Source organism: Podarcis melisellensis (assembly GCF_964234715.1).
Source record: "Podarcis melisellensis genome assembly, chromosome: 15".
Taxonomy (NCBI): domain Eukaryota; kingdom Metazoa; phylum Chordata; class Lepidosauria; order Squamata; family Lacertidae; genus Podarcis; species Podarcis melisellensis.
The window spans coordinates 42,977,405-43,003,369 of NC_138532.1; the positions used below are offsets into that span (position 1 = coordinate 42,977,405).

General features: G+C 49.8%; 1 protein-coding gene across 5 annotated transcripts; it reads left to right on the forward strand.

Annotated features, from left to right (window-relative positions):
* Window positions 1–653: 653 nt before the first annotated feature.
* Window positions 654–25,965, forward strand: CORO6 (coronin 6). Of its 5 annotated transcripts, XM_081890532.1 has the most exons (13): window positions 654–983; window positions 1,289–1,531; window positions 5,460–5,675; window positions 12,840–12,962; window positions 14,367–14,496; window positions 14,992–15,173; window positions 16,597–16,716; window positions 18,409–18,528; window positions 21,723–21,827; window positions 22,946–23,091; window positions 23,953–24,010; window positions 24,853–25,083; window positions 25,494–25,965. In XM_081890532.1, exons 3-13 carry the CDS (start codon window positions 5,478–5,480, stop codon window positions 25,614–25,616), a joined length of 1,536 nt encoding a protein of 511 aa, XP_081746658.1. In that variant the 5' UTR covers window positions 654–983; window positions 1,289–1,531; window positions 5,460–5,477; the 3' UTR covers window positions 25,617–25,965. The 5 variants fall into 5 exon arrangements, with proteins under 5 accessions (XP_081746658.1, XP_081746656.1, XP_081746657.1 ...); XM_081890530.1 differs by lacking the exon at window positions 18,409–18,528 and having other exon boundaries at window positions 655–983; XM_081890528.1 differs by lacking the exon at window positions 16,597–16,716 and having other exon boundaries at window positions 660–983.

The following is a 25,965-nucleotide window of genomic DNA, read 5'->3' on the forward strand; positions in this document are numbered from 1 at the left end:
CCTGCCCCTCCTTTCTCTCCCAATAAATTAAACCTCAGCGCTACCAGATGGGACCTATCTGACATGCACATACATTTAAAACGTTTTTTAAAAAAATGCATTATATATCTTCATGGATGTACAGAACCCTGGAGTGTCTGGAGGACAGGCTAAAAAAGAGGTGTTAAATAACCAAAAAAAACAGATGTAGCTGAAGAATTAAAAAAATTAATAAATTCACAACACAAGGGGAAAGCAACAAGGTGGGAAGAGGAAAAACCCAAACTCTGGTGTCAATTGTGAAACAGTTCTTATAATAACTAGTCGGCACAATTCCATTATGTCTGTGAGTTTTAGTCCGAGCAATCCTGCTTGCCCACGGCGCCTGTGCCTTCAAATCCTTAGTGAGCGCCCAGTGGAACCTTCCCATCCAGTCGCAGTCTATCCTCGAAAGCAAAGAAGGCAGGAGAGACAGAGAGAGAGCGCGCTCTGCCGTCCTGCCCTTTTGCAAACAGGAGGGGCTGCGATATAGAGGGGGCCTTCTGCCTGCTCGCCCAACGGGGCTTGCTTTTAAAAAGAGAAATTATCACACACACACACTCCCGGGAGCTGTATTAAAAAGGGGAGGGGGTCTCTCCTCTCCCTTGCCAGATGCCCTTTCCAGGGCTTGGCTGGGCCTCTGGAGGCGGCCGCCCATTCCCCAAGGAGGGGGGCTCGCAGCTGTCGCCCCCTCCCTCGCTGGGGGGGGGGGGAGAAGCGAGCGCTGGAGACCTGAGATGGTGGCGGCAGCGGCGGCGGCCGCAGCAGCAGCAGCAGCAGCTGCTCTTCCCTCCAGCCGCATTGAGGCCCCTGCGCCAGGCGCTGCGTGCCAGCCCGCCCGCTCCGGAGGACGCCACCCAGCTTGGCAGCGCCCGGACGGAGCGAGCAGAGAGTCCCCAGGCCACGGGACGGCGCCCCGCTTCCTCCTCCTCCTCCTCCCGCGCCCCCGATCCCTGGAAATCTAGGTAAGGCGTAGGACGCCCCCCTCCCAACCTCCCCAAACGGCGTGCGCCTTGGAGAAACCTGGGCGCAGGTGCGTAAAATGGAGAGGGAAGGGGGGCCCTTTCTTTCCTTCCGCCGCCCCCCCAAAAAAACTGCAGGCTGCTCAGCAGACGGACCATCCGTGCACACGGGAAAGAAGCTCTTATTGCTTGCTCGCCCCCCCCTCCAGCCAGCCCCCCCATATCCCCTCCCCCCTCCTCTCCAAACACAGAGCCGCTGCAGAAGCCAGGCTATATTAGGAAAGTGACCTCTGGGGTTTGCCTTGCAGAGCGCCTCGCCTTCTATAGCCGCCGCAGCGCCGGGGAGGAGTTCCGGCTTCGACCCTTTTTGCCGCCTTCTCCGAGGGCTCATTGAAAAAAAACCCCGGTGGCTTCCCTGGAAAGGAACGCTTCCTCTTCGCCCCCACCCTCCCGGAGCCCCGGAGCGGGTTTCGTCTTCGCGCAAAGAGGTCCTTGGGGGGCTTTCTTCTTCCACCTTTCTGCCGGCACCTCCTGCGCGTTCACACGATCAGGTGAATGCGTGTACGCGTTTCCCGTGCATGGTGCCAGGACTGTCGAGTTCGATACCCGTGCCTGTGCTTTGCATGACCCAGCGCGTGTGTGTGAGTTAATAACTACTTAGGCCTGTACCCAACTAAATGGACCCATTGAAGTTGGTGGGTTTGTCTCTGTGTGTATTCCACCCCCATTCGCCCCATTGATTTTATTCACTGTCTGTCTCTCCGCCTGCCTTGTAATCTTTTTTCTATGCCACGTTTAAACTTTAGAGATTTCGTGGTATGTAAATAGCCAAAGGAAACAAATAAAAGAAATTAAGTTAGGTACTCATGTTTGCTTTTTGTGGGTCTTAGAGTGGCGTAATGTGCCCTAATTTAGGGCTGGAGATCATTTGCAGATGTTGTTGGGCTCCTAAACCCCCAGCAGGCAGCATGTTCGGTGTTAAGAATCAATAGTGAGATGGGCGCTTGCCACAACGGGGGACACAGGCATTCCCCAGCCCTGCCCCATTGAGACTTACAACGTTTTAACACACCCCACTGCTCCCCTTTTCTCCTCCGGTTCTCTCCCTCCTTGCAATGTTCAGTTTCAGATTGTAACACCCGTCAGGGACAGGACCCCTGTCCTCTTGTAGCCTTTAAGCTAAGCATCATGCATGCTGATGGTGCTGCCTAAGAAAGTGTGTGTGTGGGTGGGTGGGTGGGTGGGTGTGTAAACATAGGAACAGCAAGTGGATATCTAGGAACTGACATCGAATCATAGAATTGTAGAGTCGGAAGGGGTCCTGGGAGTCATCTAGTCCACCCCCTGCAATGCAGGAATCTCTGCTAAAGCATCCATGATACAGAGCCATCCAACTTCTGCTTAAATAAGTTTTTAATATGGTTTTATATACACAGGAAGCCACCCAGAGTGGCTGGGGAACACCAGCCAGATGGGCAGGGCATTAACAACAACAACAACAGTAACAATAACCTTAATAATAATAATAATAATAATAACCTCCAAGAAAGGAGAGTCCACCACCTTCCAAGGGAGTCCGTTCCACAGTCAAACAGCTCTTACCCCCAGAAAGTTCTTCCTAATGTTTAGTCGGAATCTCCTTCCTTGCAACTTGAATCCACTGGCTCGCCTCTCTGCGAGATTGGTGTCTATCTTTGCAAACAGGACTTGGGGTTGTGTGTACGTCTGAGTGCGCACGCTTCAGGGAGCCGACTTGAGGGGGGTTCTTTCAGGGGGGCTTTTTGGGTCGGCAAAAATGACCTCAAGACCCATTAGAGTGAGATCTTTCTCCCTCTTTTCCCCATGCTGGTGGAACGTGGGGGTCGTGCAGTGAAACCTGGCCGGAGACTCAGAACAGAGGGAAGAGAGCTCCTTTGCACGATCAACAAATGAGAGAGACAGTGTGGTATAGTGGTTGGGACCTGGGAGATCAGGGTTTAATCCTCGCTCAGCTGTGAAAGCTCATGGGATGTAACCTTGGGCCAGTCACTTTCTCTCAGCCTAGCCTACCTCACAGGGTTGTTGCAAGGATACTATGGGGAAGACCGGACCACGTGCACCCCCCTTGTGAGCTCCTTGAAGGAAAGGTGGGATATGACTGTAACAATAATAATTGCACTGATAAAAAATCATTACTATTAACTACGAGTTGCAGCTAGAAGGGGATGCGGGTGGCGCTGTGGGTTAAACCACAGAGCTTTGGACTTGCCAATCAGAAGGTCGGTGGTTCGAATCCCCATGACGGGGTGAGCTCCCGTTGCTCAGTCCCGGCTCCTGCCAACCTAGCAGTTTGAAAGCACGTCAAAGTGCAAGTAGATAAATAGGTACCACTCCGGCGGGAAGGTAAACGGCGTTTCCGTGCGCTGCTCTGGTTCTCCAGAAGCAGCTTAGTCCTGCTGGCCACATGACCCGGAAGCTGTACGCCGGCTCCCTCGGCCAGTAAAGCGAGATGAGCGCCGCAACCCCAGAGTCGGCCACGACTGGACCTAATGGTCAGGGGTCCCTTTACCTTTACCTTTTACAGCTAGAAGATATGACCCCTAGCACTAGATGGCTTTTTTCAGAAGAGCTGGACAAAGGAGGAGGAAGAGGGTTACTGTTAGCAATGCCAACTTCACAAAACCTTCATGTGCAGGTGCGGCCTACCTGTGAATACCAGGCGTTGAGGATATAAAGAGGGGCCAGCCAATCCCCTCCGTGCCTTGCACATCAGCTTCCATGATGCCTCTGACCAACTGCTGCAGACACACAATGCTGACCTAGATGGGGCTTTGCTCTGACCCAGCAAAGCAATGTTCTTCTGGAATCAGTGGAACTCCTGGCTGCAGGATGAAATGTGTGTGCCAGGGCACACTTTTAGGCATTGGAAGCTCAGAGTTCTGGGGTGAGAAGTCTCAACTAGCTGTAGGCTTTACTAGGTCAATGCTGGAAAACCGCAGCATTTCTCTTGCTCTAGGCCTCATTCCTCCCATCTGCAGTATGGGTCTAATAAGTCTGGTCTACCTTCTAGTGCTGTGGCAGAGACAAGGTCCATGAACTGCCTTCAAACACCCCAAAGGCACATCTGTCCATGCTGAGGACAGCTGTGATTTAAGGAGGGAGCTAGTGGCCATCTGATCTGATGGAATGAAAAATTGAAAAGCTAGTTCCTTGCCCCAAGGCGCTTACATAGCCTGAGGTTTGACAGTGGGCAAATAATGGAATAACTTTTCTACTTCTTTATGTATAACTGACAAAAACAAAAATATGCAGGTTGTATTCAACCGAGTTCTACTCAGAGTAGGCCTGTTGAAATGAACATGCCTAAGTTAGCCATGCCCATTACTTTAAATGGGTCTACTCTGAGCCAGACTAGCATTGGACACAAACAATATTGATATCTCTCTCTGTGTGTGTATATATATATGTTGCGTGATATAGACAAACACACACACACATATATTTTCTTGATTTGCATAACTAGTTCATGGCACCAGTTTTGAATTTTATCAATGCTGTGATTGAATTAGCAGTGCAAAAGCAATACAGGGTTGTTGCTGTTTTTTTTATTAAAAAAAATATACTAACTCCCTGATGGGATTGGAGTGAAAATGGAATTGCTATTGCGGGTGTGGGGGGAAGGTGTGAGAAGTTGCTGGAGTTTATAGAAGCAGAAAAAATATTGAGGGGAAATACCTAAGCTTTCTCCTCCACTCTCTCTGTCCCCCCCCAAAAAAAAATTAAAAATAGCCAAGGAGAGGAAAAGGAGAGGGAATGAAAAATTAAAATGGGATGTATGGGATAGAGTATCCTGGAAAAAATAATGGGTGGCTGGATCCCTGAACAGGGGCACTCTTGTGGGGAAAGGAAGATGCACTGCAACACTTTGTTGCAGCTCCCCCTTATTTAGAATAAAACATTGAGGGGATTTTAATATAAAAAAGTGGGGTATATCATGTGGGCTACATTTTCAGGTCTTTTGGAAGGGTTTATTTGTTTCCTAAAATATTTGTGTACTGCTTGATTGTAAAAAAAAATGGCAACACGAAACAAACTCAGAGTAGTATGCAGAAAAGATCAAACCATAAAAACATCGCTGAGGAAAGCTGATGACAGTAATATAAGACTAAATAACAGTAGACTAAAAACAGGTGAAAACTCACACCGGCTTTCTAAACGTCTGGGTAGGCTTATCTAAACAGGAATGTTTACGAAGGAGCTGGAAAGAGTACAGGGAAGGCAGCTGCCGGCCATCAAGAGGCAGGGAGTTCCAGAGGTGCAGGCACAGCCACACTACAGAGCGGTTGTGCCAGTTCCTCAGATCAGAGCACTCTATGGGGCAAGGCAATCTCATCGGTCAACGGGCTTGGCTTGGGGTTGGGTCTGTGTCTTCTGTTGGTCCCCTGCTGACCCCCTCTTTCTCCTTCTGTGTCCGCCCTTCCCTTCTGCCCCCCCAAAAAGAAGCAGGATCCCTCCGCCATGAGTCGCCGGGTGGTGCGCCAGAGCAAGTTCCGGCATGTCTTTGGTCAGCCAGTCAAGGCCGACCAGATGTATGAGGACATCCGGGTCTCCAAGGTGACGTGGGACAGCTCCTTCTGCGCCGTCAACCCCAAGTTCGTGGCCATCATTGTGGAGTCTGGCGGTGGGGGGGCCTTCATGGTTTTACCCCTGGCCAAGGTACGTTCCCCTCTCTCCGCTGGCGGGAGGGAGCATGTTTGAAGGAGGGGGAGGCTGATGATTGCGAATGGTTGTTCGGCTAATAATAACGACTTGCATAGCATTCAATATTTATATAGTCAAAGCACTTTGCATTCATTATATCTTTGCAACAATACAGCGAGGTGGGATCTATATATTCAAAGCACTTTGCATTCATTATCTCTTTGCAACAATCCTGCGAGGTGTTGTTGTTGTTTAGTTGTTTAGTCGTGTCCGACTCTTTGTGACGCCCTGGACCAGAGCATGCCAGGCACCCCTGTCTTCCACTGCCTCCCACAGTTTGGTCAAACCCATGCTGGTAGCTTTGAGAACATTGTCCCACCATCTCGTCCTCTGCCGTCCCCTTCTCCTTGTGCCCTCCATCTTTCCCAACATCAGGGTCTTTTCCAGGGAGTCTTCTCTTCTCATGAGGTGGCCAAAGTATTGGAGCCTCAGCTTCACGATCTGTCCTTCCAGTGAGCACTCAGGGCTGATTTCCTTCAGAATGGAGAGGTTTGATCTTCTTGCAGTCCATGGGATTCTCAAGAGTCTCCTCCAGCACCAGAATTCAAAAGCATCAATTCTTCTCCTGCAAGGTGGGATCTATATATTCAGAGCACTTTGCATTCCTTATCTCTTTGCAACAATCCGGCGAGGTGGGCAGTTGACTTCTGCCCCGGAGTGTGGATGGAGTTTTGTGGCTTGTCTCAGCAGGAGGAGGGTACCTAGCAAACCCCTCTTTGTTGCTGGACTCCAACTCCCATCATCCCCAGCCACGCTTGGCCTGCTGGGAGTTGTAGTCCCGAGGTGGCTGACTACAACTCCCAGCAGAACATTAGACGATTCGGGACAGGGATAAGAAAATCTGTATTCACTTAGGGTATAGTTAATCCATGAAACTTGCTGCGGCAGGAGGTAGTGACGGCTGCCGAGTTGGATGGCTTTAGAAGAGGACAAATTTCAGCAGCACCCTGTGTGGCGTTAAAATTGCCCCGTGCCTCTTGCCCTCAGTTCTACGCCGCTGGCACCCAATGCAGCCAAACTGGTCGTGCTATCCCAAAATCGCTTCTGCTAGATGGGCACTGGCCTGATCCACTAAGCTCTCTTTATGTTCTTATGGAGGGCAGCCCGCTTATCCCTGCTGGATAAGGTAATATTTTTGCTGAGGGTTGAAGAGCTTCACGTTGGTAGCCACTTCAGCCGAGGTGGGAAGTCTGATGCCCTTCAGACAGTTCACAGAGTCACAGAATTGCAGAGTTGGAAGGGACCCCCAAAGGTCATTCATTCCAACCCCCTGCAAGGCAGGAATCTCAGCTATACCCTCCATGATAGATGGCCGTCCAACCTCTGCTTTTAAAACCTCCATTGGAGGTTCTGTTGTTGAAAAGCTCTTACCCTCAGAAAGTTCTTGCTGATATTTAGTTGGGTGCCCTCCCTTGTGACTTGAAGCCATGGGTAGGCAAACTAAGGCCTGGGGGCTGGATCTGACCCACAAACGGTCCAGGAATCAGGGTGTTTTTACATGAGTAGAATGTCTCCTTTTATTTAAAATGCATCTCTGGGTTATTTGTGGGGCATCGGAATTCCTTCAATTTTTTTTTCCAAAATATAGTCCGGCCCCCCACAAGGTCTGAGGGACAGTGGACCAGCCCCCTGCTGAAAAAGTTTGCTGACCCCTGCTTGAAGCCATTGGTTCGGGTCCTCCCCTAGGAGAAAACAAGATTGCTCCATCTTCCATGGGACAGCTCTGGAAGTGGTACAACCCTGACTCACCTTTGCCGTATCACCTGTACTTTGGTCCAGCATCACCTTGAAATCTGGGCACCCTTCCTTCTCACCTCCCGGTGTTTGGGAGAAGCAGAATTGATCAAAATTCTCCCTTTTGGCATGACCATGAAAAGCTGCCGGAGGTCTCTGTGCATTAGCTCAATCCTAGCCTTTTTTGTGGGGGGAGAAGTTGCCTGAACACCCCCCCCCCTTCTGTTCCTGCATCCATTCTTGGGAAGAATTATTACCCCTTATTGTTATGCAACCTTGTATTTGAATTTTCAAGAGCTGTTTTTTTATCTCTCCACCACACAGGCCCCAATATCCTGGGTATGGCCTCAGGCACAGCAGGGTTTTTTGGGGGGGGTGTCCCAGCTGCCTCAGCAGGGGGCGCGTGTGTGGTTGTAGGAGAAAGGAGACCACCTGCCATTCTCCTTTCTGAGGGGGCCATTTTTGTGTTACCATAATAATGGAAAGGCCCCTTGCCCAGGCTGGGGCTGCTGCTTAGAAGGACGTCCAAGGAAGCGTTTTGCTTTGTGGGGATCTGAATATATCACCCCTTTTGAGTCCCCATAAAGTTGCAGGAGTGGTGGGTGGGGAGAAATGAGTTGCGAAAGGTGCCCTTCCTCAATAAATTAGGTTTCTGTATTAAACCAGCAACATAATTTCCTGGTCTTCTAAAATCTGGAGGCTGTCACCCAATTTAAATGGATTTGCCGGCTGATTAATTGATGTAACCGCAGCTGATTAATCCGTTCACCAATGAACTGATTGAAGATCATTGAGTCCTCCCTTAACAGGGGCTGCCTTCTTTTTTGGAGATTTATGTCTTTGCGATAGGGTTTTGATTTTTCAATGAATATTTACTGTTAAAAAGAACCACTAATGTTAGTATCTCCCTCTTGTACATTTCCTAATTACAGTAACACACCAGAATGAAAGTAGGTTTTTATTTTGTTTTATAGAAGATAGCAAACGTGGCCCTAGCTATTACTAATAGCTTGATCCTTTTAAGTGAATCAAATGAAGCTTCCATTCATAAACCTACGGCTTAGACGTTTTTTCAACCTCACTGAGTTCTTTTGCATAACTCCAGCAGACCCATTGACACAAATGCATAGAGGCGTCTAAGCATACTAAGCATTTTACACACCGCCTTCCTGGTTACAACTTGAACTGCACAATTGTGGGCCAGTGTGATGTCCTGGTTGGACTGGGACTCTGGGCGCAAGACTAGAGTTCAAATATCTGCTCTGCCACGGAGCTCATTAGATGACCTCAGGCCAGCTACTCACTCTCAGACTGACCTACCTCACAGGGTTGTTCTGAGGATATAATGGGGGGGGGGGCAGAGAGAGCTATGTACATAAAGAAACCGCTTGTGTTTCTCCAGTGATGGTGCTGATTATTGCTAGGTTGTATTCAACTTATGTTCCACGCAGAGTAGACCTATTAAAATTAATGGACCTAATTTAGTTTGCAATCCTGTATAGTTCTACTCAAAGGTCAGCCCCATAGATCCCAGTGGGTAAATGAGTATAGGATTGCAGCTTGAGTCACGCTTTTTAATTTCAGTAGGTCTAACTCTGATTAAAACAACAACAACAACAACAATTATTATTATTTATACCCTGTCCATCTGGCTGGGTTTCCCCAGCCACTCTGGGCAGCTCCCAATTGACTATTAAAAACAATACAGCATTAAATATTAAAAACTTCCCTCAACAGGGCTGCCTTCAGATGTCTTCTAAAAGTCAGATAGTTGTTTATTTTCTTGACATCTGACGGGAGGGCGTTCCACAGGGCGGGCGCCACCACCGAGAAGGCCCTCTGCCTGGTTCCCTGTAACCTCGCTTCTCGCAATGAGGGAACCTCCAGAAGGCCCTCGGTACTGGACCTCTTGGTTGAATAACACCGATCATTATTGATTAAATGTCTATTCTGTCCTTATGTCCAAAGGAGCCCAGGGTGGCAAACTCCCCATGTGTGTTAAAACAGTGCAATTAAAAATAAAATTTAAACTTTATTTTAAAACCTTAAAAATATTGAAAAGCTTTTTTAAAAAGTAAACATTGTAAAACTTAAATTAAAAAAGTGTCTCCCCAGTGGTTTAATGGAAACAATAGAATATGGAGAGGAGTAAGATGGAAACCTGTGTTGATGCCACATAAGTCAATGGCTGAGATGCGGAAGGGGCACCCCCAAATCTTTCCTTCCCTGGTCTTTCAGGACTGGAGCCTTTAATAAAATGGTGCCCCCCCTCTCCTGGTTTTTCATTCTGGACAGGCTATCTGGAAGGCTAGAACAGTTGATGTTCTTGTGGTAGTTGTTATAAGGATTTACTTGCAGAATCAGCCTTGCTGGCATTTTGCAACAGGACAGGTCTCTTCCCCTGAGGAGGCTAGTGATGGTATCTGTTGGGCCACTGAACAGGAGGCTGGACTAGATGGGCCACTGGTCTGATCCAGCAACCAGGCTCTTCTGATATTCTTACATGAGCACAGGGGACTCTTGCACCTTTAATTGTGCAGGAAAATCCTTCTGCACATGTATCTTAAAGATGCAGTAGCCCCAATCTGCTTTGCATCCAGCCATCCTACATGACTGAGGGGAGGGAGATTTGACACCTTGATTTAGAATCCTGTTGTTAATAATAATAATAATTCAAATTTATCCAGATATCTTTTATTGTTGCAGCTCTCTGGCTAAAGCAAAGCTCCTTTTCAGTTTTTTTACTTCATCCTCCAATGTGTTTGCAGTTCCTCCTGCTTTTGTGTCACCCGCAGGCAGGGCTCCTTTTGTACGTGAGGGTAGCTCGCCGTTTTATGTCTTACGCCGCTGTGTCCAATTAAAAGGACGTCATAGAACCCCCAAGGGGTTGTACAAAATGCTCATTCTACCCTGAGCAGATCCGTTGAAAACAAAGGGAGTGACTCATCTTGGGTCCATGAATTTCGGCCGATCAGCTCTGAGTAAGACCTGGTTGAAATGTGGATTGAAACCCCTCCCATGTGTCCATTTTCCAGCTTTGTCTTTGCAGGACCTCTGCCCCCCACCCTCCATCCCTCGCTTTCCTTTCTCCCTGTCTTTTCCTTCCTGGTGCCCGCTGGTGCCCTCCCGGCCTCTGAAGGGCCTCGCCCAGGTCCAAAACTTTCCCTCCCCTCCCAGGCGGCAGTTGAGAGACGGACGAGAGCAGTTGGCCTTTCTGGGGACAGCGCTGAGCTCACAATAATGAATGACTCACTTCGGGAACAATTGAAATGATGGCAGGAAGTTGGGTGGGGGGATCACTTTTTCCACGGGTCAGGTTTCCAGCTGGGCTGTTTACTGCGTGACGCAGGGGGATCGGCCCGCCTGACAAGGCCGGCTCTCTCAAGGTCGTGCGGCTAAGGCAGAGGGTGGGATATCTCGGCTGGTAGAGCATGAGACTCGTCATCTCAGAGTCGTGGGTTCGAGACTCCTGCACTGCAGAGGGTTGGACGGGATGACCCTCGTGGTCCCTTCCAACTTGACGATTCTGTGGTAAGAACGGTTCAGTGATGGAACCATTTGCCTAGACCAGTGTTTCCCAAACTTGGGTTTCCAGCTGTTTTGGGACTACACTTCCCATTGTGATAGGAAATTTATGGTCTTAGATATATGGCAACGTTCATAACCACACGTACATAGATCAGCACAGGAAAGCCAACCTGGAACCATTTTGATTCCTAAACTGAGCAAATGTTTCTCTGCAGGGTCAAAATGGAAAAGCTTCCCCATTGTCTCTTCCTTCACAAATCCTGTCTTAATCTGTGTTTGAATAAGGGTGTGAGCCTTATCATTACAAGACTGCCCAGGCTCCCCAAGAAATCCAATCAAGTAACCTGCCAGACAGGAAATAAACAAAGCGACAGGAGATAAACTGTGTCAAGAGAAAAACAACATTTAAATTTCTGTGATGTAGGTGGGATGTATCTGAGGGGTGGTCTTAGGTTACACCCCTTCTGTGATGTATGCATAATGTTTCTGGGGGTGGTCTTGATCTACAGAATGGGAATTTCAAAAGTCTTTATAAACACTTGCACAGCATTGTTCTGGGTCCTCTTCCTCTCCTGCGGGTGAGGGGAGCACCTTGTTGCAACAGATCAATAAAGATCAAGCTTACTAGCTGCTTTGCTTCTCAATATTCTCTGGTTGGCCTCTGTTATTTTCTCCTACCAATAGGGAACCTATGTAAGGACTCTATATGGGCTCATTTTTATTTACAACACCATCATCTCTGACCATTGGTCCTGCCAGCTAGGGATGATGGGAGTTGTAGTCCAAAAACGGCTGGAGACCCAGGTTTGGGAAACCCTGGGCCCTGGAGCATTCCTTCAAGCAGAGATTGGACAGACATCTACTGGAGATGCTCTAGATTCTGCAGTAGCTCTAGATTCTTCTAGCTCTGGGCTGGACTAGATGACCCATGAGTCCCCCTGACGACTCTTAGTATTCTATGAATTGATAACACAGTGGTACCTCAGGTTAAGAACTTAATTCGTTCTGGAGGTCTGTTCTTAACCTGAAGCTGTTCTTAATCTGAAGCACCACTTTAGCTAATGGGGCGGCGCTCGAGCACGATTTCTGTTCTCATCCTGAAGCAAAGTTCTTAACCCGAGGTACTATTTCTGGGTTAGCGGAGTCTGTAACCTGAAGCGTATGTCACCTGAGGTACCACTGTATACTTCACTGTTGGCTGAAAAAAGTTTTGTGACCTGTTGTTGTTTAGATGTTTAGTCGTGTCCGACTCTTCATGACCCCTGGACCAGAGCACGCCAGGCACTCCTGTCTTCCACTGCCTCCTGCAGTTTGGTCAGGCTCATGTTTGTAGCTTCGAGAACACTGTCCCACCATCTCGTCCTCTGTCGTCCCCTTCTCCTCACGCCCTCCATCTTTCCCAACATCAGGGTCTTTTACAGGGAGTCTTCTCTTCTCATGAGGTGGCCAAAGTCTTGGAGCCTCAGCTTCAGGTTCTGTCCTTCCAGTGAGCACTCAGGGCTGATTTCCTTCAGAATGGAGAGGTTTAATCTTCTTGCAGTCCAGGGGACTCTCAAGAGTCTCCTCCAGCACCAGAATTCAAAAGCATCCATTCTTCGGCGATCAGCCTTCTTGATGGTCCAGCTCTCACTTCCATACATCACTAGTGGGAAAACCAGAGCTTTAACTATATGGACCTTTGTTGGCAAGGTGATGTCTCTGCTTTTTAAGATGCTGTCTAGGTTTGTCATCGCCTTTCTCCCAAGGAGCAGGCGTCAGGAAACCTTTAGTAGGTTGGCCGCCTTTTTGTGGGTCAGTTGTGTGGGGAGAGGAGGGCTGCCTTTCCCAGAAGTTCCCAAGATCTCTGTGTGTTTACAGACTGGCCGTGTGGACAAGAACATCCCCTTGGTGACAGGGCATACGGCCCCCGTGCTGGACATTGACTGGTGTCCCCACAATGACAACGTCATTGCCAGTGCCTCCGAGGACACAACAGTCATGGTAAGCGATGGCACCTTTGGTGCAAAAGCATGGGGAGTCCAGGGAGATATCTTGAATTTTGACAATTTTTGGAGGGAAGGGTGTTTCTAATTGGCAAAGGGGGCATGTACTGGACGTGGTTGGGTACCTGTAGACACCTCATCAATTTGGGAGCCCGGATGTAGTACAACAGCATTTAATAGAGGTGGCGCGGGGGAGACGATTCAAACACATCAGGTCAGGGTTTTTAGGGTCCCTCCACACGTGACGCACACGTGGTTAAACCACAGAGCCTAGGACTTGCCGATCAGAAGGTCGGCGGTTCGAATCCCCGTGATGGGGTGAGCTCCCGTTGCTCGGTCCCTGTTCCTGCCAACCTAGCAGTTCGAAAGCAAGTAGATAAATAGGTACTGCTCTGGCAGGAAGGTAAACGGCGTTTCCGTGCGCTGCTCTGGTTCGCCGGAAGCGGCTTAGTCATGCTGGTCACATGACCTGGAAGCTGTACGCTGGCTCCCTCGGCCAGTAAAGCGAGATGAGCGCCGCAACCCCAGAGTCGGTCATGACTGGACCTAATGGTCAGGGGTTCCTTTACTTTTTTACACATGACTCGAAGCATGCAGAACCAGCCTCCTTTTCCAAGCCAAAGAGTATGGCCGTTCGCCTTTAAATCACTGGAAAAGGTGTCAGGGGCTGTTTATAGATGGCCGGCCGGGTCCTCAGCCTGGCGTCTGACTTGCTAGGTATGATGCAGCATTTTGGGCTAAGAATAGCTCGGCGCACGACAACTCAGCAACTAAGAATAGTTGGCTCTGTGGCCTTGGCCGAGAGTGGGTGGGAATGAAGAAGGCGGCAGCTTCCTCTGATCCCCCCCCCCCAAAAAATTCCTCTTCCTCCCCTTTCGCAAAGGACACCAAAGTGTCCTCCATGGAAAACCGTTTTTCTTAAATGTATGTGTTTATCTTTATTTATGAGCTCAGGGACCATAGGCAGCTGCCTTATCCGGAGTCAGGTCCATTGAGTTTACTATTGTCTACACTGACTGGCAGCTGCTCTCCAAGGTTTGAATCAGGGGGTGACCCCGTCCCTACCTGAAGGGGCCAGGGATTGACGTTGGGACCTTCTGCATGCAAAGCAGGTGACCTGTCACAGAGCTGCTCTGCCCCCTCCCCTAAAATTGGAACAAGTTCCTAGTCCTCATGGTTCTTAATGAAAGGGCTGGTTTAAATAGGAGCAAACCATTGGCCCATTTAGCTGAGTTTGGTCTGCACTGGCCGGCAGCATTTCCCTGGGGTTTCAGGCAGGGAGAGCCTTATCCTGAAGATAAGGTGTCACTGGGGCTAGAACCTGGGACCTTCTGCATGCAGAGCGGGTGCTGAATGCCTCTGAGCTGCCGCCGTCTCCATCGCCGCCTCTTTGTCCCACCAGGTCTGGCAGATCCCCGACTACATCCCCATGCGCAACCTGACGGAGCCAGTCGTCACCCTCGAAGGGCATTCCAAGCGTGTGGGGATCCTGACCTGGCACCCCACAGCACGCAACATCCTACTGAGCGCAGGTGAGACCCTCTGCCCAGATTCAGGCCCCTCGCTGTGCCTGGTATGGTTATTTCAAGCCTGCAGCTCCCAGCATCCCAAGCCATTGGCTGGGCTGGCTAGGGCTGATGGGAATTGTGGCCCGAAATGTATAGAGGACACCAGATCGGCAGAGGCTGATGATTTGAGCTCCTCGGAAGAAAGGTAGGATTAAAATACAACATTAAGTGCCTTCCTGGCCCATCCTCTGCTAAAACAGCTCACCTGGATCTCCTGCCACCCTTTTGTCCTGCTGGAGTAGGCATGGCCACCTACTGGCAGCCACAAGAACTGCAGCGTGACAACAGCCTTACATGTATATGTATATAGTAAGATATTTGTCTAGATCAGCCTTCCCGCAATGTGATGCCCTCCAAATGTTTCAGGATTGCAGCTCTCACCGCAGCTGACTGTTCTGTCACGCCAGCCTGACTGATGCCTCATTTTGGCCCTTTCCCAACTCCCCTTCCTTCCTGCAGGGGGCGACAACGTCATCATCCTCTGGAACGTGGGCACTGGGGAGGCGCTCCTGACCCTGGACGACCTGCACACCGACCTCATCTACAATGTCTGCTGGAACCACAACGGGAGCCTCTTTGTCACCACCTGCAAGGACAAGCACCTGCGGATCATTGACCCCCGGCAACACCTGGTTGTGGCAGTGAGTAGCCGCTGCTGGCCCCAGCCTGCCACTGAGCATGTGTGGACAGCCTCTCCTGCTCCCTGGCTTGTCTCTCCTTCCCTCTCTCCCCTCCCGGCCCTGGGACAGACATCTAAGGGTAAGCGTCATGGCCCAGATTCCCTTGGACCTGGGACAGGGGACCTGTGGGCCTGCAGGTCTGTTGCTAGACTCCAGCTCCCATCAGCCAGCATGCTCAATGGTTGGGGACAATGGGAGAAGCTTGACCGCTTGTAGCGGAAGAGGTGGGCGGACTTTGCACATGCCCAGAGACCCACTCTTCAGGCACACTCAGGGGTACTTTTCTCCCCACACTGTCCCCAAGCTTAGCAGTGGGGCGTTGCCTAGCCAATGCTTTTAAATATATGTATTTATTTATTTCATAAAAGTTATACACTGCTTGATTGTAGAAAACCGCAAAGCAGTTTACAAAAAGGGATAGAACAAGAAAGTTATCGCTCAGAAAAAAATTGCAGAAATCATTTAAAGCTTTCAAAATGTTAAAATAGCAATAAATTGAAAACAGATTAAAACTCTTGCCACTTGTTTAGGCTTGTCTAAACAAAAATGGTGAAGGCACCTGTCTGATATCAACAGGCAGGAAGGTCCAAGGTATTTTATTTTATTTTGCTTTTTTCATGGATGAGCCTCTTTGATATCTTTGAGCCTCTTTGAGCCAGGGCTGCGGAGCACTCCTGCTCACATCGTGATGAAGTTACGGTGGCAGAAGTAAGATTGTAGTCCTCATGGTTCAAAAGAAATATCTGGTTTGGAGAGGAAGCTGCCTTAGGCTGAGTTAGACTCTTGGTCCATCTGGCCCAGTATTGTCTGCACTGACTGGCAGCAGCAAGGCAGTTCTAGGCGGGAGCATTTCCCAGCCCTGCCTGGAGATACCATTAAGATCCTGGGACGTTCTGCATTCAAGGCAGATGCTCTCCCAGTAAGCTCTGACTCTTTCCATCTGGGAAGGGGCAAAACAGCACCGATCTGTCTGTTTATGGCAGTTAACTGGCCTTTTTTCGCGATCTGTTAACTGGGACGCGGTTTGCAAAGGCAGAACAGGTTCTGTCTCAGGCCCAAAGCATCTTCCTTTAGGATTCGTCCCCAGTTTTGCACTCACACAAACGTAAAAGCGAGCCTCTACGTTAAAGGAATGCGAGTGCTCCATGTCAGCCTCTTCTCACAGTGGCCAACCAGGTGCCTGGGCCAAGCCCTCGGGCAGGATTCGAACGCAGGAGCAGCTCTCCCTTCCTGCGATTGTCGATTGTCCCGGCAAAAAGCTGTGTCCCTTCTTCCTCCCCTCTCCGGAGTGTGCTCTTACTTGGAACCTGTACTAACCTTGTGTGTGTGTGTGTGTGTCTATCTCTCTGTTTGGTCCTAACCTGCTTAACCCTGCGGCCGCCAGGAGAAATTCAAGCCCCACGAAGGCGCCCGTCCCGTCCGAGCCATCTTCATGGCCGATGGCAAAGTCTTCACCACCGGGTTTAGCAAGATGAGCGAGCGGCAGCTAGCGCTTTGGGACTTGGTATGGCTTGGGGAGGGGGTTGCATGACGGAGGGTGGGGAGGGGGGTGTGTGTGTGTGTTTCTCTTGGGGTGGGGGGGTCTATCCTGCCCTTTCTATCAGCAGGAGGAGAGGAGAGGGAAGGAGAGCGTATTGGAACCCAGATCCCAGTACTGAATGAAGAGTACCAACCAGGGAATCACCGCTGGTATTTTTGGAGGAAACAATATGATACGATAATCTTTATTGCCATTGTCCCATACAGAACAACGAAATTGAAAAAATCTACATCAGACATTCGAAACCAACAAGCCTGGTTAGCCCCCTAAAAACTCTGATACCCCATAATTGAATACAATATACTCCCATAGAGACTACCTTAAAAAGGTAAAGGGACCCCTGACCATTAGGTCCAGTCGTGGCTGACTCTGGGGTTGCGGCGCTCATCTCGCTTTATTGGCCGAGGGAGCTGGCGTAGGACTAAGCCACTTCTGGCGAACCAGAGCAGCACACGGAAATGCTGTTTACCTTCCCGCCGGAGCGGTACCTATTTATCTACTTGCACTTTGACGTGCTTTCAAACTGCTAGGTTGGCAGGAGCAGGGACTGAGCAACGGGAGCTCACCCTGTTGCGGGGATTCAAATCACCGACCTTCTGATCGGCAAGTCCTAGGCTCTGTGGTTTAACCCACAGCTCCACCCGCATCCCAAAAGACTACTTACACTGCATTTAAAACCAAAATCACATTTGGATAGAAGCTGTCTAAACGACAACAAAGGCCTACCAAAAATGTGTACTGACCACAGTTTCCCCTTTCATTATCAATGGGGGGCAGGTGGGGAAACAAGGCAGCTCACTGTCCCCCCCTCAATCATTTAGAAAACTTTTTGAACTGGTTGCCTGGAGCCAGTTTCAACTTGCCCCAGGCGACCAGGCACATCTGGTAGGGCTACCCTTGCTCTCTGTTCCATGATCTGCAAGCTGCAAGATGTGAACGGAGAGAAGAGGGAAAGGTTGAGACAGATTTATTAAAATTTTTAAAAAATTCTGATTTTGCTGGTGGTTCTAGGTTCTGGCCCTTAGCCTCCGCTCACAACATGGTTTTGTTCAGAGAAGCATATTTCCTCTGTGACTTCTTGGTCCTGTTGGAAAACACTGACTCTGGACACACCCTACATTTTAAAGCCCATTCACTTTCCTCCGAAGAATCTTGGGAAGTGTAGTTTGTTAAGGGCGTTGGGAATTGTAGCACTTTGTGGGGGTTAAATTGCAGTTCCCAGGATTCTTGGGGGAAATAATGTACTCTAAATGTATTATTATTATTATTATTATTATTATTATTATTATTATTATTATTATATCCCACCTTTCGTTTAAAGAGCACAGGGTGGTATACATAATTCTTCCCCTCTATTTTATCCTCACAACAAGCCCATGACCTACATTTATCTGATGCTGCCCTCTGTGGCTTTTTCTCAGTTTTGCCGCTTGGGGTGCGCACCTCTAGAGTAAAAGAACCACCTGAGAATTAACAGGGCTCTCCCACCACACAGCGAGTTTTATTAAAAATTAAAATTAAAAAATTCCTTGAGAAATCTCCAGGGGCAGCAGCAGCTCCCAGCCAGCAACCTCTCCATCCTTCTCACCTCCTCCGGCTCCTCCCTTTTCCTTTCGACACACCCTTTTAACCCTTTCTCTCCCCTGCTCGCCCCAGGAAAGGTTTGCCCCCCATGAAGGGATGCGGCCGATGAGGGCCGTCTTCACCCGCGACGGACTCGTCTTCACCACGGGGTTCACTCGCATGAGCCAGCGAGAGCTGGGACTCTGGGATCCGGTAGCTGGGCCACGCATGGTGTGGAGTGTTTTCCCACCCCCTGGGAACCTGGGCGCTTTCTGCGACATTGCCACCTCTTCCGGCATGCCGAGTGTTTGGAGATAGGCCAGGCCAGGGCAGCTGCAAAGTTCAGACGAGGAGACATATGCTCAAAGGCATTAATGCGCAGAGGAACATCAGAGGGACACCATAATTTCCAGCAGGGCAGCTTTAAAAAACACCCGATGCCCACTGGATCCAGAGGTCCAGCATCCTGTATCCTTTAATTCAATGTTTCCCAAACTTGGGTCTCCAAAATGTTTTGGACTACAATTCCCATTATCTCCCAACATCTACATGCAGCCACTGGGAGAGATCATCAGGGGGTTTGGGCTGGGTGTTTATCAGTATGCGGATGATACCCAACTCTACCTCTCTTTCAAATCAGAACCAGTGAAGGTGGTGAAGGTCCTGTGTGAGTGTCTGGAGGCAGTTGGAGGATGGATGGCGGCTAACGGATTGAGGTTGAATCCTGACAAGACAGAAGTACTGTTTTGGGGGGAAAGGGGGCGGGCAGGTGTGGAGGACTCCCTGGTCCTGAATGGGTTAACTGTGCCCCTGAAGGACCATTCTGGACTCACAGCAGTCCATGGAGGCGCAGGTTAATTCTGTGTCCAGGGCACCTGGTACGCAGGATGAGACCCCACCTGCCTGCAGACTGTCTCACAGAGTGGTGCATGCTCTGGTTATCTCCCACTTGGACTATTGCAATGCGCTCTACGTGGGGCTACCTTTGAAGGTGACTCGGAAACTGCAATTAATCCAGAATGCAGCAGCTAGACTGGTGACTGGGAGTGGCCGCCGAGACCATATAACACCGGTCTTGAAAGACCTACATTGGCTCCCAGTATGTTTCCGAGCACAATTCAAAGTGTTGGTGCTGACCTTTAAAGCCCTAAACGGCCTCAGTCCAGTATACCTGAAGGAGCGTCTCCACCCCCATCGTTCTGCCCGGACGCTGAGGTCCAGCTCCGAGGGCCTTCTGGCGGTTCCCTCGCTGTGAGAAGCCAAGTTACAGGGAACCAGGCAGAGGGCCTTCTCGGTGGTGGCGCCTGCCCTGTGGAACGCCCTCCCACCAGATGTCAAAGAGAAAAATAACTACCAAACTTTTAGAAGACATGTAAAGGCATCCTTGTTCAGGGAAGCTTTTAATGTTTGATGCATTACTGATTTTTAATATTTTGTTGGAAGCCGCCCAGAGTGGTTGGGGGGACCCAGCCAAATGGGCAGGGTATAAATAATAAATTATTATTATTATTATCCCTGGCTAGCAAGACCAGTAGCCAAGGATGATGGGAATTGTAGTCTGAAAAAACATCTGGAGACCCAAATTTGGGAAACACGGCTCTAATTCACATGCATACATAGAAAGCAGGTGTCGTAGCTGCTTCTTGCTCACTGACAAGGCAGGCGGGCAATTGAACTAATTTGCATTGCTCAGTCAGTAGAGCATCTCAGGGTTGTGGTTTTGAGTCCCACGCTGGGCAAAATATTTCTGCATTACAGGGGTTTAGGTTAGATGATCCTCGTGGTCCCTTCCAACTCTCCATTTCTAAGATTCTAAGACAGGTGTGGGCTATAGCTAACATTAGTCCTGCTCAGAGTAGACCCACTGAAATTAATGGTGACTATCTGAGGTTCATCCCTTTCACCTGTCATTGTTTTCCTGTTTGGCTACTAGAGGGCGCATCTCTAAGTTGCTTCCTGGGAGATGTAGTCTTTCAGTGCCTTATCAGTGTTGGACTAGGTGGCATTGAGGACTTCATCCCCCATCATGCATTGCGCAGGAGGCCAACTTTACCACATTCCCCTGAGTATAAGGATAGTTGGATTCTAATTGAGCCACCATTAGAGGCAAATGCCATGTTCCTGGAACCTTGCAGTGGTGTGGATTTGCAGAAGTATGTGTGCTTGTGAGGAGGGGGGGCATGAAAATCGCAGTGCATGCTGGGAATGCTGTGCTCCTAAGTGTGCAAAACATAGGAACTGGGACTTCTGAAAGAAGAGATGGGGTTTCTAGTTGGGGGGACCCGCCCCTACCTGGGAGCAGGGGAAAGGCATTCCCACCGCAAAGAGAAATGTTAATCCCAGAGCTGCCACAGTGTGGCCTTTAAAGTTAAAGGGACCCCTGACCATTAGGTCCAGTCACGGACGACTCTCGGGATGTGGTGCTCATCTGGTTTACTGGGCGAGGGATCAGGCGTACAGGTTCCGGGTCATGTGGCCAGCAGGACTAAGCCGCTTCTGGTGAACCAGAGCAGCGCACGGAAACGCCGTTTACCTTCCCGCCGGAGTGCTACCTATTTATCTACTTGCGCTTTGACGTGCTTTCGAAGTGCTAGATTGGCAGGAGCAGGGACCGAGCAACGGGAGCTGACCCTGTTGCGGGGATTCGAACCGCTGACCTTCTGATCGGCAAGCCCTAGGCTCTGTGGTTTAACCCACAGCGCCACCCGCATCCCTATAGGGTGGCCTTTACACAGCTGGCAGTTAGCATGGCCAGACTTCCCGCTCCAAGGCCAGCTGTGTGCTTGAAGAATGACCTGGCCCTCAGCACATGCTCAGAGGCACACGGTCTCCTTGTTTTGCTCCTCCTGGTTCTGAGCCTTGGGCTCCCTCCCGGCATGGGAACCCAAAGGTCAAGACGGTGGAAGGAAGGTGATTCAAATGCCTGACAAAGGGAAGCAGGTGTGTCCCTAGCTTAATGGGCTTGGTGGGGGGGGGGTCAGACTAGATGTCCTTTGAGATGCCTTTCAATGGAGCTCAGTGGCAGAGCCCCTGCTTTTAGAAACATTTCATGCCACCTTTGTATACCATGCCAGGCTCTTTCCCCATATTGCCCAGTGTTGTCTGCACTGACAGGCAGCGCCTTTGGCAGGGGAAGCTCTTTCCCCCCATCCCACGCTACCAGTTTCTGGAGATGCCAGATTTCGAACCTGGGACCACCTGCGTGCAAAGTGGGGGCTCTGCTACTGAGCTCCAGACTCCCTCTCCGCTTGGGTCTTGGGTCTGAGGAGGGAGGTTGGGTAGTGCTGGGCTTTTGCCTGAGAGAAGCCGTCCCCATTTTGTGTGTCTGTGTGTTTGTGATTGCTGTGCCCAGATTGTGTCTGGTCTGGTTTTGTCCCCTGTGTCCTGACACCCCCTTCTTCCTGCAGAAGAACTTCGAGGAGCCCATAGCCCTCCAGGAGATGGACACAAGCAATGGGGTTCTCCTTCCCTTCTATGACCCCGATTCCAGCATAGTCTACCTGTGTGGCAAGGTAAAAAGTGAGAAAAATGCTCCCTTATACCAAGATGAGGGATTCTTTGGAATGCAGATAGAGAGAATGATCTGTTATTACCTTGACAGAAGTGTACAATAGATGAGCCTTCTTGTGTTTTGGCTCATCTTCCTCCTTTTTTTCTTCTCCTTTTTTCTTCTTTTCTTTTCTTTCTTTTCTTCTCATCCTTTTTTCTTTTTTCTCTTTCCCATAATGGCTTATGTTTTATACCATGTAATTTGATATTTTTTGTAGATTTTTAACTTCTTCTTCTTATTCTTATTATTATTGAATTTTCTTTTGTAATTTTGGTTGTCTATATTTATATGTATTAGTTTAAAGCAAAATAAAAGTATTTTTTTTTAAAAAAAAAGTGGGAGGCTGTAGCGTTCCTGTCTGGCCACAGAAGAGATGGGGCACTAGAGCCCCTGAGGCCTCCTGCCCCCATTTCTCCCACTGTTTCCATTTTGGGCATTCTTAAAATTGGTACCTGAGCTCGCTTGCTTTCCTCTCCCCTCCTCCTCCCTTTTCCTTTTGCAACAACACTTCTGCGGCATAGTGGCCTGTAAGAGTGTCTTGGCCCCTGGGGTTCACACACTGGCCACACTCTCTCTCAGCCTGTCTACCTTGCAGGGCTGTGAGGATAAAACAAGGAAGTGGGGGAAGAGTGGACCGAATACATTGAGGGAAGATCTTCCAGGACTGATATCCAATGAAACAGATTGCTTTTCAGGAAAGTGGAAAGATGCTCAAAGATATGGATTTAGATTTTGAGGGTTTGGGGTTTTGTTTTGTTTTTTAACAAAAAGATATTTTGATGTTTTGAGATATTTTGGATTTTTAGATTTTTTTAAAGTTTTGATTTGTAGAAAGAGAGCTCTCCCATAAGGCAAGCCCTACCCTGCTTTTCAAATGTGAGCGCATTTTCCTCCTATTTATATTATTTTCTCCACTCAGGGCATCCCCCTATCCCTGTTTATCAGCATACTTCCGTGCTGATAAAAACGCAGCAAACTTTTCCTTGCACCCTGAAATGTGTGAGGTTCACGCTAACTCATTAAAAAAACGAAGCAAAAAGCCGAGTTACTTCCCAGCCTAAATCTCCTGCTTCCGTGCAGGGGGACAGCAGCATCCGGTACTTTGAGATCACGGACGAAGCCCCCTACGTCCATTACCTGAGCACCTACAGCAGCAAAGAACCCCAGCGAGGGATGGGCTTCATGCCCAAGAGAGGCCTGGATGTCAGCAAATGTGAGATTGCCAGGTATGGCTCAAGGCCCAAGAGGTGGAGGGTGGCTTGAGAGGTGCGGGGGAACATTCCTAAGGCAGGTTTGTGGCTTCGGAAAGAAGAAAATCTCGGTTATTACGCTCTCCATTGGCAAGCTCAGCTGGTGCGTGCCAATCTGACACAAATTGAATTTGACGTGAATCGCACCACAGATTTGTAAAGTTGGAAGGGACACATGGCCTGACCCCCTGCAGTGCAGGAATCACAGCTAATGAGTCCCTGACGGATAGCCGGCCAACCTCTGCTTCTAAAGGAAAGAAGGGAGTCCCTTCCGCTGTCAAACGGCTCATAACCAGTGAATCACCCAGTGGGCCTCCCTGGAGAGCGTGTTTCACTGATGGAGGGGCCACCACCGAGAAGGCCATTTCCCCAATGGCTGCTAGCTTCATCTAGGTTGGTGGGATCTGAATAAAAGCCCCAAATAACCATGACCTCAGTGGATGGGGGAGCCTAGTGTCCGGGGAGCTGATGCTTAAGGTGTTGGCGGCACAAGAATCTAGCCCAGGTGATAGGGTTGTGCCTGCCCCATAACCCACAGAGGGGGAGCCACAGCCCAGGGCCAAGGTGCTGCTCTCCAAGCCTCTCTTCCTGGCCCTCAAAACTTTCCCTTGGTGGGTTTTTGCCTGGCTGGAAATTCTCACCCGAAACTCTGACTCTTCGCTTGGCGTGATGGAGGAGGCACAGGTGTGTGTCTGCGTCTGTATGCAAAATTTGTTGCTCCGCACACTTTTTCCTCCGGCCTCACCCCAGCCCTGGCATGCGGCCCCCAGACTGAAAAATGGGTTCCCTGCCCTCACCTGACCTCGTGTCCCTCTTTTCCTCTCCCTCATGAAACAGGTTTTTCAAGCTTCATGAACGTAAATGTGAGCCCATTGTTATGACCGTTCCACGAAAGGTGAGCAAATCGGAAGATTTGGGGACCGTGGGGGGAGGAAGAACCATTATTGGAGACACACACACACACCGGCTGCATCAATTTCCCAATATACCGTATTTTTTGCTCTATAAGACTCACTTTTTCCCTCCTAAAAAGTAAGGGGAAATGTGTGTGTGTTTTATGGAGCGAATGCAGGCTGCACAGCTATCCCAGAAGCCAGAACAGCAAGAGGGATTGCTGCTTTCACTGCGCAGCGATCCCTCTTGCTGTTCTGGCTTCTGAGATTCAGAATATTTTTTCCTTGTTTTCCTCCTCCAAAAACTTGGTGCGTCTTGTGGTCTGGTGCGTCTTATAGAGCGAAAAATACGGTACCTGAGCTACAAGTCCCGTCAGACCCAGAAACCAGGCTTGATGGGAGTTGTAGTTTAGCAGCACCTGGAGGGCTAGAGGCTCCCGTGCCATGCCTGCTCTAGAACCGTGGTTCCCAAAATGGGCAATAGTGCCCCCTGGGGGCAGCGGGGTGTTTGTGCTGGAGGGGTAAATGACTAACAGACTTTGAAAAGCTGGGGAAAGTTCACTAATTCTATTTCATTAATTAAATTTTGTTTTGAACAAATGTGCAATTAATTGTTGCTGCCTTGAATGTTATTGTGTTATTGTCTTCCTTAGTGGCTATTCTAAATAATGCTGTTTGTAGGGCAGGGGACACGGGGGTGAATTTATGGAACCGGGGGGGGGGAGGGGTGGCCCCCAAAAGCCATTGTTCTAGATGGACCAGATCTTAGTCCAGAGGGCATTATGGATAGCAAGAACAAAGCAGCCTGGAATCTCTCCTGTTCCCTTCTCTCTGTTCTGGACAGTCTGACCTCTTCCAAGACGATTTATATCCTGACACGCCGGGGCCTGAACCCGCACTTGAGGCAGACGAGTGGCTGTCGGGAAAGGACGCGGAGCCCATCCTGGTTTCGTTGCGGGACGGCTATGTCCCCGTCAAGAACCGGGAGCTCAAGGTCACCAAAAAGAACATCCTGGACAGCAGGCCCCCCACGGGGCCACGGCGAAGCCAGTCCACTTGCGACACAAATTTTTCGGTGAGTTTTTCTCATCCGCTCAGAGGTGGGAAAGGGGGGTAAACTTGACGGCTATGGAAGGTGAAGCGCCTGTAATGCTCTCTGCAGCAAGAGTTAAATCAAGTTGTGGCGCCACCTGGTGGCGGTTGGAGAAACAACCACAAAATGCCCTTCAAGGCACTTTGACGTTGTTCAGTTTCCTCCAAAGCATTTTAGTGGGAGTTTCAAGGAGGTTGCGGAATGGACCCGAATGGCTACAACATTTGGTGGAGGCTCACAAATACTGTGGACTAGAAGTTTGCTTTTCCCCATCCGAAGGAATGAAGGGTTGAGACCTTTGGGGTCCCCTAGGTCCTGCCACTCCTCTAACTCTTGCCTTTCTCTCTCTTTCTTTCTCCGTCCCTTCTCCCCACCTGCTCCCCCCCCCAAAGCGTTCTGCCTTGGAGGAGCTTCTGGAAGAGATCCGGTCCTTGCGGCAAACTGTCCAAGCTCACGAGAAGCGCATCTCTGACCTGGAAAACAAACTCTGCCAGTTCACCAACGGGACGGACTAGCAACTCCCTCCACCCCCCGAAAAAACACCCACCCACCCACCAGCCTTGGCCATGCCTGGGGACACCCTCCGCCGGAGACCCGGATTCTGCATCTTTCCCCTTTCCCGGAGACTCTGCTGCTTATTCTCCCATGGCTCAGCAGACGTTTGCAGTGGGGAGCAGGGACATTCTCCCCCCACCTACTGGAAATGGCCCACCACCCTGACCCCCCCAGCTTGGACTTTGATCTCAGCTGCTTTGGAACGACAGGCAAGACCTTTTCGGGGAGGGGGCAGAGAGAATGAAGGAGAGAGGGATCACAGTTCATATCTTGGCCCCCCACCCTGTCCCAAAACCGGGACCCCACACC